Consider the following 19,963-nt stretch of genomic DNA (forward strand, 5'->3'; position numbering starts at 1 on the left):
ATTCTTACAACATTGAATCCATATCAATTGAGAGTCTATCTGATACTGTCTTCCTGAAGAGTGCAACGGAAAGAAATGCTGTTCACCCATTTCTGGTGCTATTCCTATACAGCCAGGACTTGATCTGTCTGTGCAGGTATACTGTTCTTACTTCTACTCACAACAGAGCTGTTACATCTACTTGTTTTGCACTAGCAATCACACTAGTCCTCCTATTTTTGCTATAGAGCTTTTACACTGACTTGCGGGTATCCAGGATTTCCTGAAAAGCTGCCAGAGCTGCTTTCTGTTTCAAGGTCTAGGAACCATTCAGTATCTCAGACAACCTGACAGAACAGCTGCTGGGTTCTTTTAATACTGGCCACTCTGTCCAATTCTTATTTTTCTTTCTTTATTGTATGCACAAACCCCAGACCATACACACTTTCTCTCTATGAAAGTCAGGGCAACTATCTTAAAAATGGGATTCTGAATGTTATAGAAGCCCATTTTTTAAAAAAGTAATGAACGTGCATCTATGTCTCAAGAGGCTTGATTTGCAGCAATAACGTTTTATCCCACCTTCTGGTCACACAGCATATTGCTTATCTCTTTTGAGAAATTAATCCACAAGTGTCTTGTTTTTAAATGCTAAACAATCCCTAAGAAAATGAGGTAACAGAAAAATAACTTCGGGGACAGAACGGCTGCTGGTCTAAGCCAAAGTTCACTGCTGTCTGTGGAGGGGGTTTAGTGACTCCAAGATGCCTTAAGGCTGGCCCCTGTAAACAAAGAATGGATGCAGCTGCTTACATCACTGAGCATCCATGGTAGAAGATAAGAATGATAGCAAGCCTTTCAGCTTGCTTCCAAATACCCTAGGTATTGGTAGGGGTTTTCTTCAATGATACCATAATCTCATTCTTTTAAAAGCCAAGCTGCCCTAAGAATGGGCTAGCACCGTTTATCATATCCATCTTGATGGGCATGATAAATTCTGGTATTCTAGGTTTCTGTTTGGTGAAGAGTATTTTCAGTGTTAAATTACAACTGGAAATCCTGAACACAATGAATTTATGCATAGAATGCTGTGCAACTAAATGCCAAATCATTCAAAGAAGAAAAATCCCTACTGCAGGACAGAATTCTCTCCTGCAAACAGCACAAATTCGGGAAATTTGTGGAAAAAAGGTGAAAGGTTATTGCTGAGTAATTCTATTCAGGAACTCAATAACTGTAACTCAATAACGTCCCACATCAGTCTGATAGAAAACGCTTAACAAAGGAAGACTTCTGCTTACTTAAAAGTCTTTATGGAACTTACTGGTTTTTGTCTAAGTAACATATTGCTTTCTCTCTATTGCTCAGAGTTTACTCAGCAGTTTACGCAACATGGAGGATTTTATTGCTCTTGTGCTAAAAACGTATTTCCCCTTATTGCTGAAGTCTCGCTGTTAGGAGAAATGGTTAAAAAAAAAAAGAAATCCTCCCCCCAGCTTTGAGAGTGAATACATGAATACAGTAAATTTTGCCCATCAAGATACAATCTGTTAGTAACTTTGGGTCAAGCATGTTAATAAATAAAAATAACTTCAGTTCTTGAAATAACACTAAGAAGTCTTTTGCCATTGATATGAAAGATACTTCACTGTACACAGAATGATGTTTCTAACACCCCTGATCTTAAGCACAGGTGTTGGTTGATCGGACAACAGAGTGACAGATTCCTGGAAGCTGGATTTGTCAGTTTCAGAGGGATCTTGGATGGATACTGGCACCTCATCATACAGAGCCAGCACCTACACTGTAATTCTGAAGTGACAGCAGAGAATTGCTTAATTCTGCAGGGTCTGAAAAGCAGCTGTCTGTCAGGCATTTATTTTGTGCAAGTGAGGTAGGCAGCATTGTACTCCCAAGAGCTCATTCACAGGTGTGTTATGCAACCTCTGTGCAGCACTGCAAACCAGGTTAAAGTTTGGTCTGACACAGGCAAACCTATGTCATTGACTTCCAGAAGGCTTTTCTGGCCTGTGCTGCACAGTCTCAATTGAAGAATATACTTCTGGAAGAGACAACATCCTTGCTGGTGGTCTCAGCAGTAGCTTGGGAGGCATATGGGAGGCATAATCATATGGTGAAAGGTAACCATGTGCTACTCCTTAAATTAGGGCAAATCACAACCCTATTAGTTAGCTTTGTGGGACTTCTATAATTAATCCTTCTTTCCTCCATTTGACTCATGCTGCTCCTCAGGGGAGGAGCTTCCAATTACAAATATCTCTGCTCTGGCACAAGGAAAAGGTCGGCTCCCTCAGCGCTCTGGAAAGCCTCTATGGATTTGAGCAGCCTGTGGAGTGAGGAAGATGACACGGACACTAGGTGAACCAGCATGAGAAAAGTGGATGACATTATCTCCCTCTGTGCTGGGTTTTTTTTCCCTGGCTTTCCTACCACCCATATATTGTGGAAAGAAAAACACTTGTGCCTGTGAGTTTATACAAAGGATGAGAGCAGGTCTGCAAGCAAAACAACAGTTGCCCTCAGGACTGAATTTTGGCCAGAGTTGTAGCTGCTCATCTTCATTGCACTTCTTAGTGATTTGATACAGAAGAACAACTGGAGGGAAAAAGGATGAGGGGCGCTAAATTTATTTTTTTGCCTTTAAAAGTACCACTCTACATTATTCAGCTTCTCTATATTATTCAGCTCCTGACTTTTTTACTGTCACTTGTTTCCAACACTTTGCATACTTGCAAAACTGCTTGAATACATAGCATCGATATTTATGAAGTGGCTGTTTCTCATACAAAAATTTTTGCCAAAAAGCAATTACTAGGATTTCATTAGCAGTCAGAAGTAGATAAAGAACATCAATATCCTACACTGAATGGGGGTCACAGCCTAACTGTGCTGAGCATCTGTAAATCACAGTGAAGACAAGGGAGCTGCAAGTTCACAGCTCTACTGGACCATGCCATGCAATTATTAAACTAATCAGATTACAAAGTAAGAACCAAATATCATGAAGGTTGAACCAAGTAAATAATGGAATTTGAGCCCAGCATTGCAACTAAAATTAATTATTGCTCATAAAAACCTCTACAGAGCCTTGTTTACAGACAACTCATTCACATTTGAGATTCAGCTTTGTGTATAGCATATGGTTCTTAACGTCACAGAAACTTTGCCACAAAAAGCTACAGTCATCCAAATGCCCATGTGAAAAGGACAGATTTCATTTGGAAAAAATCCAGACCAGCAACACAGTTGTTTCTACTATCTATACTATACAGGTATATTTTTTTTTATCGAACTGTAAATATTGCTATTTTTACACTTGAGTTTGTTGGTTTTATCTAAACTGTAATGGAAGATACTGAAGCAATAATACAGTATGCTGACTTTGATATTTGAAAGAATATAACCTCCTACTGATGGCAGGGTATTAACACATTGAGCTCCCATCAGCACTAGTGGATATGGTACTATGAACTTCCACGCACCGACTGACACTAGGGTACACCTGGAGTTTCACAAAAACATCTGTCAGGAAGATTTTCTCTCTGACAATCAAGTTTTCAAATATTATTTCTGGTGCATTCTAATGTGGCTTCAGTAAAAAGGTTAGAAAGTGGTTCGAAATTTAACCATTCATGAGAGGAAGTTCTGCTTCTTAGACCAGAACTATCATTCTACAATGAAATGAACTGACATACATACAGTGCAAAGAATTACAGTCTGTAATGGATGAAAACTGGCAGAAAAGGAGAAAATAGTTTTGCATTGCAGTTCTGGCTGCACACAGCTATGAACCAGATATGCGCTGAGAATTTATAAATACCAGTATTTTAAATTACACAGAAGAACAATGAAAACAAGTAGCAATAGTTTTGACTTGATAACGAACTTAACGGGAACCATTTAGGGTAGATGCTAAATATGCACTGCAAGAATTCATGGGTTGTTTTATTAGATATTTTCTTATTTGCTTCTAAAAATACAAACTTGTCTGAGGAGAGACCATATTGTTTCATAAATTTACAAGATCCCCCCTAAATCCCTTTTAAAATTAACAGTACGAGCTCTAATGTCCTCTACTTAAGTGAAAACGTAAGACTGACTTTTGAAAGGGAAAGCAAAGCATAGCTTCTGTTTTAACACCCAGCAGAACTCAGGAGATTAACAGGTAACCCCTTAAAACAATTACCAAACTAATTCATGCAAAGATGTAAAAGAAAAAGCTATACAGTTAGTTCCTCGGAGCAAATTTGTTGCACTGAGATTATGACAATAAATACCATATGAATCAGTACAATTGGCCATTATTTTGAAGAGTATTCTGATGATACACAAATGTGGTAACAGGACTTGGGGTTTCTTTTTTTTTCCTCCTGTTTTAAAAAGAATTAGAGGGGGAAAAATACACTGACAATAGGCTGTAACTTGTAGTATGACTAAACCCAACCACATCAAAATTTCAAAGGAGGTATGCTGTATCAATCTACCTTTAATTAACAAACTAAACATAAAATCATGGCAAACATGACAAAGTCTGGGTAAGATAACAAAAAGACCCTGAGCAACATTATAAATCTGTGAGAACACTGATGATTTTGATTTTGGAAACCTTCCTTAAACCATTTGATTCGTTTTGGTCACTGGGGTTTTCTGTTTATAAAAAGGTCAGTGCATTCTGTGGTTTTGATATGAACCCATCACACACCATTTAATGAATACACCTAAACCAATGACAGCATTGTGAGAACACCTGGAAAGTAACATGTTAAGGAGCGTTCTCCTAGCTGCCAATCAGACATCACTGGGTGATCTTGCTCTCTGAGACAGGTTAGAAGGAATACAGCCACAACAGATGAGCCAAAGTGCTTTCTGTATCTCCTGGTTTCTAAAAGCATATATTACAGGATTGATGATGGAATTGTAGGTAGCTGGCAGTAGGGTGGCATAGGTGTATATAGAAGGGTAGGTGTAATCAGCTATTAAAGAATAGAGCGTAAAAGGCATCCAGCAAGCGGCAAAAGTCCCCAAAATAATGGCCAAAGTAGACACTCCTTTTCGGGTGGTCACATAGTGGGAAGTGGCCAGGAAATGGTGTTGCAAGGCAATCTGATGGGCATGGCGCATCACGATTTTACAGATCTGAATGTAGAGCTGCAGCATGAGGGCAAACATAAGCAAGAAAGAGACCGAAAGAACAGCTGCATTATTTTTAGTGAGTGGTCTGATAACACTGCAGGTGGATTCATCTCTGAGGCAGTTCCAGCCCATTACAGGCAGCAGTCCAACACAGATAGATGCTCCCCAGAGCAATATAAGCATGACATAGGTAAAAGTGACAGTCCTCTCTGAATTGTAAGTCAAAGCGTAATACAGTGAGAGATAACGGTCAACAGTAATAGCCAGCAAGCTGCCGACAGATGCTGAGAAAGAGGCAACAATCAGTCCAATCGTAACCAGTTTCGTAGCTTCTGATTGCAGAAGGTATGCAAAAACGAAATTGATGATCAGTCCAATGCCTGCTAAGAGATCTGCCAGCGCCAGGCTGCCTATGAGGAGGAACATGGGGGCACGAAGACTGGGGTTATGGAAAATTATAAGAACCACAACGGCATTTTCGCAGGAGATAAGGGTCCCTGAAGTACACAAGACAATGTCCCAGGGGTTTACCAAAAGCTCTGGCTCTGGGTCTACGACAGGAACCAGGGAGGAGCCTGTGGCTGAGGCATTCTCGGTAGAGCTGGCTTCTACATGATCCTGAGGCAGCCAGCTCAAATTAACCTTCAGATCTTCATTCATTTTAACCCCTGTCTTCTCCAACAGAAAGACACGTTTTTTAATGTTCAGACACAGCACTGGACACAGCATCCCCAGAGCATGCAATGCCCTAGACAACACCACCAGCCTAAATGTGCAGGCAGGCACTTGTTACATAAACGTGACAATAGAAAACAAACAAACAAAACAGAAGGGGTATTTTAAACTGCCCGAGATTATCCGCTAAAAGGACTCACACACGGAGGCTGAGTGCTCCTAACGGCAATTCCCTTCACCTGCATAGACAGAAGGCACAGGCATGGGAAGGAGCCCATAGAACAGAAAACCCCCGCCCAAGTGCTGCAATTTGGGGTGGGGACCGGCTGCGGGGCGCTGTAAACCCCGTTATTCAGCAGCCACCATTTCAAAGTGGGGTTATTTCAGTCACGGAGGGAGCGGTCAGGGTCAGGGGGGGATAGATCCTTCACCGACCCCCTGTGAGGAAACCCCGCCCGGGATGACGAGGGGGTAGAACTTACAAACTCTACGCGAAAACCACACACACACCACCACATACCCCACCACACACCCCCCGGCGGCGGTCACCTGGGCTTTCCCCCGGCGGGTCGGAGGAAGGAATGAAGGAGAAGGAGGAGGAGGAAGAAGAAGAAGGAGGAGGAGAAGGAAGGAGGAGGAACAACAACAACAGAAGCACCACGGTCCCTTCGAGACGGCAGCGGGACCCGCCGCCCTCACGGCGCGGCGCGAGGCCGAGGGCGCAGCGCAGGTGCGCGCCCCCCGCCCCTGCGCGCGGCGCCTGCGCAGGTGCTTCGCGCCGGGCCGCGCGCGCGGGGTTGGAGGGGGGGAATCGGAGGGGGGGGGGGGGAGAGAGGGGCGTGGAAGAGCCGGGAGCGCGAGCGCCCCTCCCGCTCTTCCCTGCCCCTCTCCCCGCCCGCCCTCGCGCCTCACCGCTGAGGTACCTCCGCGACCGCCCTGAGGCGAAGTGGGGTTTGTACCGTCCGTGTTGCCCACAGAAATCAAAATCATGGCATCAGTTAGGTTGGAAAGGACCTTTAAGAGCATCTACCACCAGCAGTGCTGAGACCACCACTAAAGCATGCCACTAAGGGATTCATCTACACGGGTTTTGAAAGCTTCCAGGGACGGTGATTCCACCACTGCCCTGGGCAGCCTGTTCCACACCTGATCACCCTTTCAAATGCATTTTTCCTAATATCCTATCTAAAGCTCCCTTGGTGCAGCTCGAAGTCATTACCTCCTATCACATGTTACCTGGGAGAGGAGTCCAGCCACCTTCTCACTCCATCCTCATTACAGGCAGTTGTAGAGAGCAATAAGGTCCCCCCTGAGCCTCTTTTTCTCATAAGTCACTTTTTCGGTGTTCTGAGTCTATGGAGGTGAAATCAAGTGGCACTGAACACTATAAGACTATTGTAGTCTTTGCACTCTTAGTAGGCACATAAAAGAAAAACAACCCCATGCAATGTTACAGGCTTGGGGCAGAGAGGCTGGAAAGCTGCTTGGCAGAAAAGGACCTGGGGGTGCTGATTGACAACTGCTGAACATGAGCCAGCTTGTGCCCAGGCAGCCAAGAAGGCCAATGGCATCCTGGCCTGTATCAGACATAGTGTGTCCAGCAGCGCCAGGCCAGTGATGGTCCCCCTGTACTCAGCCCTGTTGAGGCTGCATCTTAAATCCTGTGTTCAGTTCTGGCCTCCTCACCACAAGACAGACACTGAGGTGCTGGAGTGGGTCCAGAAAAAGGCAGCAAAGCTGGTGAAGGGTCTGGAACACAGGTGTGATGAGGAGTAGCTGAGAGGGTGTTTTGTCATCCCTGGAGATTCTCAAAACCTGATGGCATGTTCCTGACTGACCACGCTTTGAGAACCAGAATGGACCAGACCATCTCCAGAGGCACCTGAAAGCCTCAACTGTTCTGTGATGCTGTGATTCATATGAAAATGACAATGTAAGGGATTAAAAGGAGGGATGCACAGAATAAGGTCTAGAGCAGGTAGCACCTAACAGCATGCAGAGAGCCTGGTGGGGAAGCCTGGGCATGGGGATGCCTGCTTTCTTCAAAAGGCGACATTAGAGACACATGGCCAGATTTGCAGAGCTGTTATATATTGGAGAGCGCAGGCAACCCAGTGGGACTTGAGTGTGTTAGAGGCTGAACTTGCAAAGAAGCAGCTGGGTCAGAGGAACACCAAACAGCGTCAGACATCAGATGTACATGTTTGCATGCACAGGGTAGTCTCCCAGGGTCCACTATATGTCAGTGGAGAGAAGCATGCCCTCCAGGACACGTCAAAATAGCAGGATGAGTTGATCTTTAGAACAGCCTAGGCCATTTTAAGAAAACATGCTTTGTCCTTGTTTACACTACCATGTATCTAAAGCACTTTGGAGAATCTGGCAGAGGTGAATGACTGGAATCTGAAGAGACATATTCCTTCTCGATTGCTGGGTAAAAGGATCAGCATGTGTACATCCTCCCTACAGGTCTACCTCAGCTGTTGTGAAACCTTGCTGGGCGATTCCCGATGATTCATTCATATTTCTGGTGACCCATCTGCTTTATAACATGGATTAAAAATGGATATTACCTTGCTGCTGATTGCTGTCTTCCTGATTTATCCACTGATTTCTTACGTGTGGTAGTGTAACAAAAGCTTTCTTGTGATCGATAGTGAGCATATTTGGTGTGTTTCAGCACTGGCACTCTTATATTTGGAATGGTGGCATTAAAAATGCAAAAGCTTTTCTTCATCCTGTTTTAACATTTGTTACACAAATGGAGAAGACCAGCATTTCAATTAAATATTTTAATTTATAACTTTGGAGAGCTGTGTTTATTCACTTAGTTAATTTGCGGATGATTTCCATTCCAATTACAACACATTATAAACAAGCTAATGCTTGTATACTCTATTGCCACTTTGTCACTTTTTAGTGAGATAGGGGACTGTCATCATTAGGGCAGATGGCACAGGCATGGATTTCACCCTGCAGCACTACAGAACAGTTGTAATTTTGAGGAAAAACTCTTTTTGGGCATTGTAATGATTAACAGATGCAAAAATGAGTGAGGGGTTGTCATTAAAGAGCTCTTGCACCACTGCCTTGCTACTGATTCCTGTCTGTCCCTCATGGGCGTGCTGATTACAGCTGATGTTTGCTGACCCAGGTAGCACAGAACAGCTTGGTGCTGGAACAGGAAGCAGAGGTCAGGTTGTGCTGGCTTTTGCGCTGGAGCTAAGATCCCTGCCTGGTGCTGTGACTGCCATGGTGATGCACAGAGGCACTCCTGCCTATCTTGGGTAACACAATAGGACTTTGCATAATACTGCATTATCCTGAGGCATCAGCCGTGAGGTGTAGTGCTGTTATCTATCTCAGGGTATAGTTTGGAGGTTACTCTTCAGGCAGTCTGTGGTCTCTCATGTCCAGGAGGTCTGGATGAGTTCAGGCACATGCACTTCTTCCCTTTGGGTACTGGCAGTATACAGAACCTGCTCCTTCAGGGCCGTGCCCCAACCATGTCCTCCTGAGAGGCAAGTCTGTTCCCAGGATCCTGTGTGCCATGGATGGGAAGCCTGTTCATACAGCTGAGAGATGAAAAACCTCACCTGGTCCAGTGACTTCCTGATCTGAACAGTATGAACATTAAGATTTGGGATGCAGTGAGTAAGTATAGAGCTGTCCATAGAAACCAAACAGCACAGCTCAAAGATGAAAATGTTATCCTAAAGCAACATTGGTATGTTCTTCACCAGGAATCTTACCAGCTAGCAGGCCTTCCTTCAGCAAATCCAACAGGCCTCTCTTATTCCTTCCTAAGACCCACCATTCTTAATCCCTTTTTATAGGCTCCTAGACTTTAATCCATATAATAACCAAAACCACCCTCAAGGAGCACCTGGTCAAGTGACAGTCCTCAGTACACTCTTACCTGGAGTAAATTTTCCTTTGGATTTTTCACCATATACAGTCTCATAGTATCTTAAAGAAAAAAAAATTAATAAAGTTCGTATTCTAGTAACAACTCCTGCAGGTAGTAATGGTGAGCTGTATAAAGGAAGTGTGAAGAACCCAAACATATGACAGCAGCCTGTGTGCATTTTAGAAATTGTTTTAGTTAGAATTTTCTTTCAGGAGATTAAAATCATTAAGTATACCCAATGGTATGAAATAGGAATTTTAAATTTCAGAAAAACATTAAAGCTTTGAACGATGAACTTACTAAGCACAAAATTTGTTGAAAAACAAACGTCCAGTAAAGCAGCAGGGTAACATATAGATAGACTTCCATAGGTGTATGTATAAAGAGTTGTTATAATGTTTTTTTTCTGTCACACTGAGGCAGTATTAAAGTACTTACAGCTCACTTACCGTGTTCCTGAGCTTTTCTCTGCAATTCCTCTTTCACTGAGCATTAAACATTTTAGATAGCAATATAAATATGGGCAAGTTTCGCTTTCAAATGCATACCCATCTTCTCTATGAATGCTCTCTCCCTAGCTTGGGCCTGCCTTTAATTACCTTGAGACTACTCTCCTGCAAAGTGAGAAGTGACTTGGGGTTCTGTAACTGTGTTTGTCACTTCTTTTTAATTCCTTCCTCTTTGCCATTTCTTGTTATTTTGACAGGGAGCTAGCTTCACTTTGATTTAATCTTCAGTGTTACATGAGTGTCATTTAGACACTCAGACCATGTAATGAGCCAAACTCTGCCCATGCACAAAACTGTGCAGTTATTACTGACCTTTCAGAATCAGAAAACACCCTTAGCACTGCACAGCACATTTTACCTGACATTGGCGAACCAAGTGTTGAAGTCTTCACTCATATTTTCTGAACTGCTAGGCAAGCTGAAAATAGTTCTGAGTATAAATAAAGGCAGGGTTATGTAGAGAATGCTTTGGGTTTATTCCCATATCTTAAATCAGTCATTTGTCCATTTTGGAAGGAAAGAAAGAAAATGGAGAATAAAAGAACACTTGCCAATCTATATCAATATAATAGAAAATAAGTCTTGTCACACAGACATGGTGCTATTACAATGGGAAGATATATTTTGTTCCTCCACAGATGCAACAGATTTTTGAAAGGCACTTTTCTTATCACATGTCATTATAACACAAGTGCCAATTTTCATTAAAATACTTGTGCAGGGGGTTAATACCTGTTTTGCTACAACTTCTTGCAACACTAGCTTCCAGCAGAGCCTGTGCCAGCCTCAATAACCTACAGGACCACTGGAAGAGAATGGACATGTTACAAAGATGGATATAGTGGGATGTGAAGAGGAGGGCAGCACACTGAAAGGGAGGCTTTTAGGCACACAGCTTGGTCAGACAACTTGCTTTTTAACACATTTAGCTAAATGCATAACTATTCCTAAGAAGAGGTGATGTAGTTGTACCTACATCATGGGGATTCAAGCACTGGAAAGCATCGCGCAGAAGGTAGTTGGTTCTACACAAGTTCCCTGTGCAGAGCTGTGACAGAGAGGGCTGCTGTGATATAAGAAGAATCATTAAGAGGCACAGGGAGGTAATACTGCTTCTGGATAGGAAACTAATGAGATCAGTGTTTGAAAGCTGAGTGCAGTTCAGGTCAGCATGTTCTAAAAAGCTATTGAGAAATGAGAGATAAAGTGGTAAAAGTCACAGAAATTATACAGAAGACCTTAGAAAATGTCTCTTGGTGAAGGATTTACAGAAGTTAGTCTCTTCAGTGAGTTTAAAACAAGATCGAAAGATGACTGGATTACCAGAGTTTTGCATGGTTCTTGAATTTAACAGAAAAAAAGTGTCTGGAAGCCTTTTTCCCTTGGGTGCCAAATGCTCTCAGCATCCAAAGCTGCTCTGAGTTGTTCTTCTGCTAGTGGGCTCCTTTCTTTCCTGTCTGATAAACAGCTCAATATTCAGTGTTTTCACAATAATCTGTTTCCCTGCATGTACATCTCATGCTTTTTTTGGTAGCTACTGCGACTCCTTCCTACTTCCTTTAACGCAACCTACTGATTTACTTCTTCTGTATATGTACTTTAAATAACCTTTTTGTCTTCCATTTTTGGATGATTTATTATGGCTGGACTTTTTGGAACTGAGGACAATGCACTTTGTTTCTACTATTGTGTGCAGCTTTTGGCTATTACGTCTACAAAAGTGCTTTCCTGACAGTCTTCATTTGCTTATTGGGAACAAAGCATAAGATGAATGCAAGAAGCACTGAGCTCCTTTAGGCCACCAGAAAGTACCTGAAGTTCTTCAAAAGACCACAGAAGACATGAGCAGTGCGCCCATTTCACAGGGTTCTTAGCACACAAGACAAGCATAATAAAAATACTAAAAGGTGTGTGTTACCCTGGGAAAAGTTTATACTATAGACCATTATCCTGACTGTGTTGAAGTGGAGAGGATGTCTTGCAGCCGTATTGGCTTGCTCTGCTTGCTGCCAGAGTAATATCCCACAGTTGAAAATGATTTGAGATATGCTGGTAATTCTAGTTATTTTAAATGAGTTAATGGGCATCATGGCTCATAAGAGCATGGGGAATATTTATGAGAACATTTCTGAAAAGTGTGTTCAGTTATAATAGATGAGACAATCAACTTCTCTGACAGAAGGGCAAGTGGCTATATTGCCATGACATACAGAGGATGATTTAAATGTTCATGCTTGTACCTTGGTGGAAACTGTGGTAACAATGCTTAAAGATGTTACCACATTTGAATGCAGGAGCTAGCAATTATTGCAGGCAATGCTGCCACAGGTGTCTTACCAAACCCCTGTGCTGATCAAGCTGCGAAAGAAAGCATGGCACCCTGAAACTGTTTGTAAACTCACAAATGTCATCTAAAAAATTATCCAGGTGAAATGTACTTCAGGGCATGACATGGGAAATGTTAGCTATTGCAGAGGTTGGGTGAGGGGTTGTCCAACATGATGCACTCCTCATGCAGAAGCTTTATTAACAGTGATCATAGTTAATGATGCAGTTAGAAATAATCACTGTTAGCTTTTACATAAAAGGAATGTTCTTTTAGATAGAATAAACATCTTAGCCAGACCTCTCAAATCTTAAATGTTAATAATTTTACTACCATACCAGTGCTGGGTGCCATATATGACCATGTTTATAAAGCAGCAGTAGCAGAACTGCTTTTAAGTTTTCTGTCAAGACATAATGACAAAGGCAAGTTAAAATTTGTGCTTTATTCCACCTGTCATCTTGAAAAGACAGAAATATATATACATACATATTTATATATTTATTAGGGGCTGCGTGAGTGAAGGAAAGAATTCTGGACAGGAGCAGAAGATTTTCAGTCCACTTTGTTGAAAAGGAGAGCATTTAATAATGATATAAAACTGCCCTAGATTGACAATGCTAGTCTCCACTCCTTTCTTGACTTTCCCAGCTACTTCCTGGCTTGGACACTGGTCATCATCCTACCTGTTTTTCAGAGATTATTCTCCAACTCAGACCTGTTTGTCTCCTCAGATTCAGACTCAATCTGTGCCCTTTAGATTATGATACTGCCTTTCTTGACCACATGCATGATGATAGGTCTTGCCTAGTCTCTCATTATTGTAGCATATTCTATCCAAACTCAACAAATGCAGCCTTCTCCACTGGTATTATTCCAGAACGACGCTTGCAGAGGTCACTTTCCTAGAGCAGTGCTTTCAACATTTTAATCCTCTCTTAACAAACCTCCACTGATCCTTGCCTTGCAAGGTTCAAATGCAAGAAGCTCATTTTCTCTTCAAAAACCCTTCAGGAAATGTTATATTTACTACGGAGAAGTGCTGTAGAACAAACCCTCGCAGGAATCAGGTCCTGTGATACAGCTGGTTACCCAGGGCCATGTCCAGTTCAAGTATCTCCAGATATTGGAGATTCCAATAGCTCTTTAGGCAACAAATGTATAAACTGTATGAGTTTCACCAAAGTTAAATATTGAAAGCAACATAACAAAAATCAATAAGACTTTGTAATGGACAATATTGCACTGCTTTTTAGCGTAGTAAAGAAGTAAATGTTGCTAGGTTTCTTTTGGTGCTTAAAAATATTTTCTGCTATTGCTCCAAGTGATAAAAAATATAAAGCATTGATAATAACTTTCTGGGGTTGAGAACGAAATAATTTGTGACTTGTTCAAAATCATGGAGAAGTCTTTACATAATACCTTTAGCACAGGCCAAGAAATGCTGTGACTAGAGATGTATTCATAATGAATTTTGCTTAATGTGTGTCCTGTACATTAGAAGTAAAGACAGTAAAATTTTATCTCCCTAGTTAACATATTTTATGTGTTAAACATCAGTGAAATTTTAATTTACATGAGGAAATTATTGCATATACTATTTGGCATTCATTTGTCTTTTCATGCCTCTGGGAGCAAGTCAGTTATGAGCACATTTTTTAATAGTCATATGATTTGATTTTGGTTTATATGCTAATTTCTGCCCTTCTCTTTTACACATTAACTTTGGCCTTCCTGCACTATCAAAGCATTTACTGAGGTTTGCCGAAGAACTGCTGGGCTCGAGCATTTCAGAATAATTGTACTGTAAATCATACTGATAATGATTAACTTCTGAATTACCATGTGATTGCAGCAATACTGAAGTTTCAAGAGCTAGGTTTGTAGATGTGTTTTGTTTTGGGATGCCCATCTCAAATACTGATAAACAATTTATTAATAAATTTTCTATTTTACAGACAAGTATTAATCAAATTATTGGATTCTGCATTCAAGCTTCATGAGCCACAGAGGTCTCAAGAGCAATTTCTGTTTCAGGAAGAGACATAAAATTATTTTTAATGTCTGTAGGACTAACTATAGGCTATGATGAATAATAAACTAGATCACAGGCTTCCAACATTTTGCTATCTGGGCAGTGACCCAGAACAACCTGTTTCTGTGGCCTTAAAAGTGATTAATTTTTGTGGCTTATTCATCCATAGGAGTATTTTCAGCTAAGATTGCCAGTCTCTGTAGTGAGAGTGATTTTGAGTCACAGATTTCTGAAGTTCACAGAGAACATATCTAGTCACAAATCAATTATTTGTAACCAGTGTCAGTTCTTACTGTGTCATTTATATGCACACGCTAATTAGATGCTCACTCATATTTTTGCTTCAGTGATCATGCTTATAATTTGATATTTTTATACTAGTAACAGTTCTCATTTAAATTTTAAAATGCTCTAAATTGATAATTTAAAATTATGTATATTAGGGTTGAAATTAAGGCTTGAAAATTATGTGCTTATTAGCATGTGTTGTCTGAAAATTAGTGCATGGTCATAACTTGGGGGAGCTGTTATAATGTTGGCATATCCCTAAATGTCAAATTCTTTATACATCTGACATTTTGAAACTGTGAAGGAAAGAGGAATGGTAAAATATGCACCCATAGAGCTGATAATTGAAAGTTGACCTTAAAAAGTCAGGTCTGTAAGGCTGCTACTCTGGTCATGGATGTAGGAGATGTGTGATTAAGTATCTGAACCTGTGAAGATTTATAAGATAAATTGTTATTCACAGCAGTCATGTGGATAAAAAATAGCACTAGGAAGAAGGATTCAGGTTCAGGAGGAAAAGGGTGATGAGCAGAGCTGGTGGTTCATCATGATTTCATTTACATGACTGTAAATCTGTAACTGCTCAATGTCACTTCTACATTTTTGGGTTCAGTTTCTGACTGATATTTAATTATCACACAGTTCTGGTAGGGAACTCAGGGCTGACGCAGCAATTGTGTAAACAGCACAACGGTACAGCTGCTGTACACATGTCACTGAGAATACTGGGCGGCCTTGGCTTACCCCGATAAAGCAGTAAATACGTGCCCAGTAAATACATACAGTGTTTTGCATCGCAATAAGCAGAGACAGAGTTCTTGCATACAGTGTGAATGTAGAGTCCTTCAGCATTCTCTGTCCCTTGCTTTAAGAGCGAATATTCAAGACAAATATTCAGAGATTAAACAGTTGTGAGAATGATGCTTGATTATGATGAAGGTTCTATCCTTCAGTTTGATGGCTTGCAGTGTAATTTTACCTGCTCATTCTGTTAAAAATTGCTCACTGGGAAAATCACAATCACTAAAAGCGTTGGGGATTTCAAGCCCAGTAGAATGATTTTTCTCTCATTTTTCTCTCTCTGTCAGGAGTGGAAATATAGCACTCCTTCCTTGGGTTGGGGGGGGGGGGGGGGGGGGGGGGGCGACAAAAGCCATCGGAAATGGCTCTCCTGGGAGTTTTCCCAGGGAAAAGCACCACTTCTGAATCTAGAGTAATGCTGTTCTAGTGCTTTTGTGTAAAATCAGCCCATACTGATAGATAGCTTAACACACTGTAACTAACTAGCTCACAGCACTTGGGAATCTAGCCTTGCTTTTTGTAACTTCCTCTAGCTCTGCTTTTAGCAGTCTTGCTACAAAGGCTCCTGTAACCTGTTAGGTTTCAGCTGATCCCGAGAAGGCTGCTGTGTGCCAATAACCACCCTAAAGATGGCCTGAACAGAAGCTGTAATAATCCTCCATCCTCATTTATGAATGCAATGACTGATACTTTTCTTCTTTCCATCTTTCTCTTTCAAAACCTCTGTGGCACAGAGATGGTTTATAGCACATGAAACAGGACAGAAGAGAGCTAAACAGTCAGATGAAGTACAATGCTGACCTGCTGCAACATGAGAAGTTTCTGAATTCACATATGGAGTCTATTGTTTGAGAAAAAGTAAATGTACCTTTGCTTATGTCCTTACAACTGTAACATTCCTGTAGCAGAAATGCTCAAAGCCATGAACTGTAGGCATTCAAGCTTAAGTACTTCTTCATCCTAGATGTTATTGAGCAATTCCCTGGATATTTATTGTCAGCTTGAGACCAGCCTGTTTTTGTATTCTTCCCTTGTGTGCTAAGCAGGACAAGTTGTGAGCAGCAGTGAGTTTGAGAACATGTGGTCATCCCTGATAGTAGGTGGCTGACAGTGAATAGGAATGTAAAAAAATGAATATGATGTAAAGAAGCCATAAATAAATATACAACAGTAGCTGGAATGTGCAGTCATACTCAGGATGGTTCCACCTCTCTGTCTGCATTTTGGTTCCTAACTTGCTATGTTTTTGAGTGTTCTTTAAGTGATGAACCTGGTCTTAAGTTTAGTCCTTGTTTCAGGATGAATTTGGATCTGTTGGCTAGTGAAAGGAGAAAATTCTGCACCACTAAGTAACCAGACAAGAGTGGATAAGAGTCCTGCTTATCAGAGGAGATCTAACAACCAGTAACTGACCCAGGATATTTTAATTTATGCCTGGAATGTGTTCCCTTAATTTCTATTTTTCCAGTGTTTTTGTTTGTCTGTTTTGCTAAGTGCATCCTTCTGGATATGTAGATAAAATAACAGGAACATGATACAAATCATTAATATTCTTGTGTCATGGTTTAACCCCAGTGGCAACTAAGCTCAACACAGCCACATGCTCGCTTCCCTCAGCAGGATGGGAGGAAAAGAATCGGAAGGGTAAAAGTGATTAAACTTGTGGGTTGAGATAAGAACAGTTTAATAATTGAAACAATACTAATACTGCTAGTAATAACAACAACAGTAATAATTATTATAATCAAAAGGAGAACAACAAAGAAGGGAGAGAGAAATAAAATCCAAGAAAGACAAGTGATGCAGATGAAAAACAGCTGCTCACCTCCAACCGACAGATGCCCACCCAGTCCCCAGGTGGTGCCTCCATGGCCAACTTTCCCTCTAGCTTATATGCTGATCATATGCTGATGTTGTAAAGCGTTGGAATATCCCTTTGGTCAGCTGGTATCAGCTGTCCTGGCTGTGTCCCCATCCAACTTCTTTTGTACCTGCAGCCCACTCACTAGAGGGGTGGTGCGAGAAGCAGAAAAGGCTTTGGCTCTGTGTGCACAACTCAGCAACAGCTAAAACATCCCTGAATTACCAGCACTGTTTTCAGCACAAATCCAAAATACAGCCCCATACCAGCTACTATGAAGAAAACCAATTTTACACCAGCCAAAACCAGCATATCTTGACATAAATGGCTAAAATACACTTGCATCTATATTCAGGATACAAATGTTGTCCATTAAAGAGAAATCTCCAAGGACACACCCACTGACATGTACTATTTATGAGATATATATTATTTATTTGACCTAAATATCCTTGCATGGCTTTCCATCTTGTAAAAACAAGTGCAAGAGTATGCATGGCCAGTGTATAGAGAAGCTGCCTGGAACTACTCCTCTAAACCATAGGAACACTCTGCTATTTTTTGCTCTGTAGCTGCTGTGGTGTAGTTGTGTATCAGCTCTGCAGAATGGCTTCTTTGGGCTGTTTTTTAGTGCCTTGACATTTCACTGCCTGTGCAGTATATAAACTATGGTTGCCAGAGTTAAACAATGTTTGGAATACATTTATTTTAAAGCATTTCAGTTCCTCTTTGAGTTAGTAGATACATATGAGCATGCTAATTAGAAGTGAGTCAATCTGAATTTACAAATGTGGAAAACCAGCCAGGTTTGGAAAAGAAAAGAATCTTCCTCACAGTTTTCTCAGCTATACCATAGCATACAAGAACAAGCCCTGTGGAAACCAGAACTCTATCTGAAATTCATGATCGATTACCTTGGATGTTGTCAAACTGCAGCAAAAGTGAAATACAGAAACCTGCTCACTATGTTAAACCCAAACCACTTTGGCTGCAACTTGCTTTCCAAAATGTGGAATACATTTAATACTAGTTTGAATAGACCTATGGTTTGGCCATCCCATTTCTGTACGTTCTAAACACCTGTTTTCAGTTAGCAATACTGCACTAGCTTTGCCCTCCAAATGACTCCACTGAAATCAGTGATAGCAGTTGATTTTGAACACAGTTCATGGTATCACACTTCATTTCTTCTGGAAAAGAGATGTTATGGAAAAACTACAGTATAACTAGCCAAACTGACAGGAATTTTCTCGGATGACTCTAATACATTTAAAACCCAACTGTGCGCTTGTAGCTTCATTCTCTCCTTTCTCTTGGGGTGCAAGCTCAGTTTCTTCTGCCTTTGTGTTACTTAAAAGCTTGTATTTCATGAAGGAGCTCCAGGAAACATTTGTGACAGGGGAATATTTTAAGGAAATAGAAGCAAAGTAAAGGAAAATAAGAAAAATTATGTTTCACAAACAAACCAGATGATTCCTTAAATCCACATTATGAGTTGATACATTTTTGTCCAAAAATCCAGGCTTTTTGACCTTACTTTTTCATTTTCTATTCTGGTGGATTCAAAAGCTGCATGACCTGTCTGTTTGATGACTTGCTGCATGCATGTATGAAAAGTTGTTTTTAGTATTCAACTTTGTCACTAGTTTTGCCATTTTTATATGCAATAGTTTTCTCACGTCATTGTGAAGCCACTTTGATCTGCACCAAACAGCTGTGTTATAGAATTAGTGATAGATTAAACTAATTTCATAATTTCCTTATTGCATCAAATCTATTGAAGAAGATTTTTAGCAAACATTTATTTTAGTGTCTTTCCCACTATTTTATATCACTCAGTAGTTAAAATGTGGGCTTGGCATTTGAGAAATACAAGATAATTCTCCCCCTCTACTCCACTCTCATGAGACCCCACCTGGGAACAAAGTTAGTGCCTTGTATTCTCCAGCCCAGTTTCTCTCTTTATCTAGTTTAAGGTTAGATAATCCCTGAGAATAATTTCAATTTACTTATTTTAGTAAGGACCAGTCACCTTTTGGATGTGCTTGCTTCTCTTTCTGTTCATGGTGGATGGAGCCCAAGATACTCTTTTAGGCAGAGTGATTTAAAGTCTAATGAGATGAACTTTAGCCTTTCAGTGTTTCAGCTCCTCTTCTCTAAAGTGGACAGAGCAGCATAACCATGCCTCAGGAAGGTACCACAAGGTTGTTAATTATGAGATATTAATGAATCATAATAGAAGTTATATGAATATAAATATTTATCTTATGGAAAAAGGAGTGCTTCTATCTCTGTCCAATTGAGACTTCGTTGTACTTTTGCATTTACCAAAGATATGTTTTCTACAATCTGATTTTAGAAAGGTTTTTGCATACGGAATATGGCAAGTATCCCATATATATAGGAAAGATTTTCACAGTCTTAT

The 19,963-nt window shown here is 40.8% G+C and overlaps 1 protein-coding gene across 1 annotated transcript; it reads right to left on the minus strand.

Moving 5' to 3' along the window:
* Positions 1-4,788: 4,788 nt before the first annotated feature.
* Positions 4,789-5,793, minus strand: GPR12 (G protein-coupled receptor 12). Its single transcript, XM_005149768.1, has one exon. It carries the CDS (start codon positions 5,791-5,793, stop codon positions 4,789-4,791), a length of 1,005 nt encoding a protein of 334 aa, XP_005149825.1.
* Between the last annotated feature and the right edge of the window lie 14,170 nt (positions 5,794-19,963).

Source organism: Melopsittacus undulatus, chromosome 2 (genome assembly GCF_012275295.1).
Source record: "Melopsittacus undulatus isolate bMelUnd1 chromosome 2, bMelUnd1.mat.Z, whole genome shotgun sequence".
NCBI lineage: Eukaryota > Metazoa > Chordata > Aves > Psittaciformes > Psittaculidae > Melopsittacus > Melopsittacus undulatus.

Coding starts and splice junctions, on each gene's coding strand:
- GPR12 (XM_005149768.1), bottom strand. CDS start 5,793: ATGAATGAAGATCTGAAGGTTAATTTGAGCTGGCTGCCTCAGGATCAT.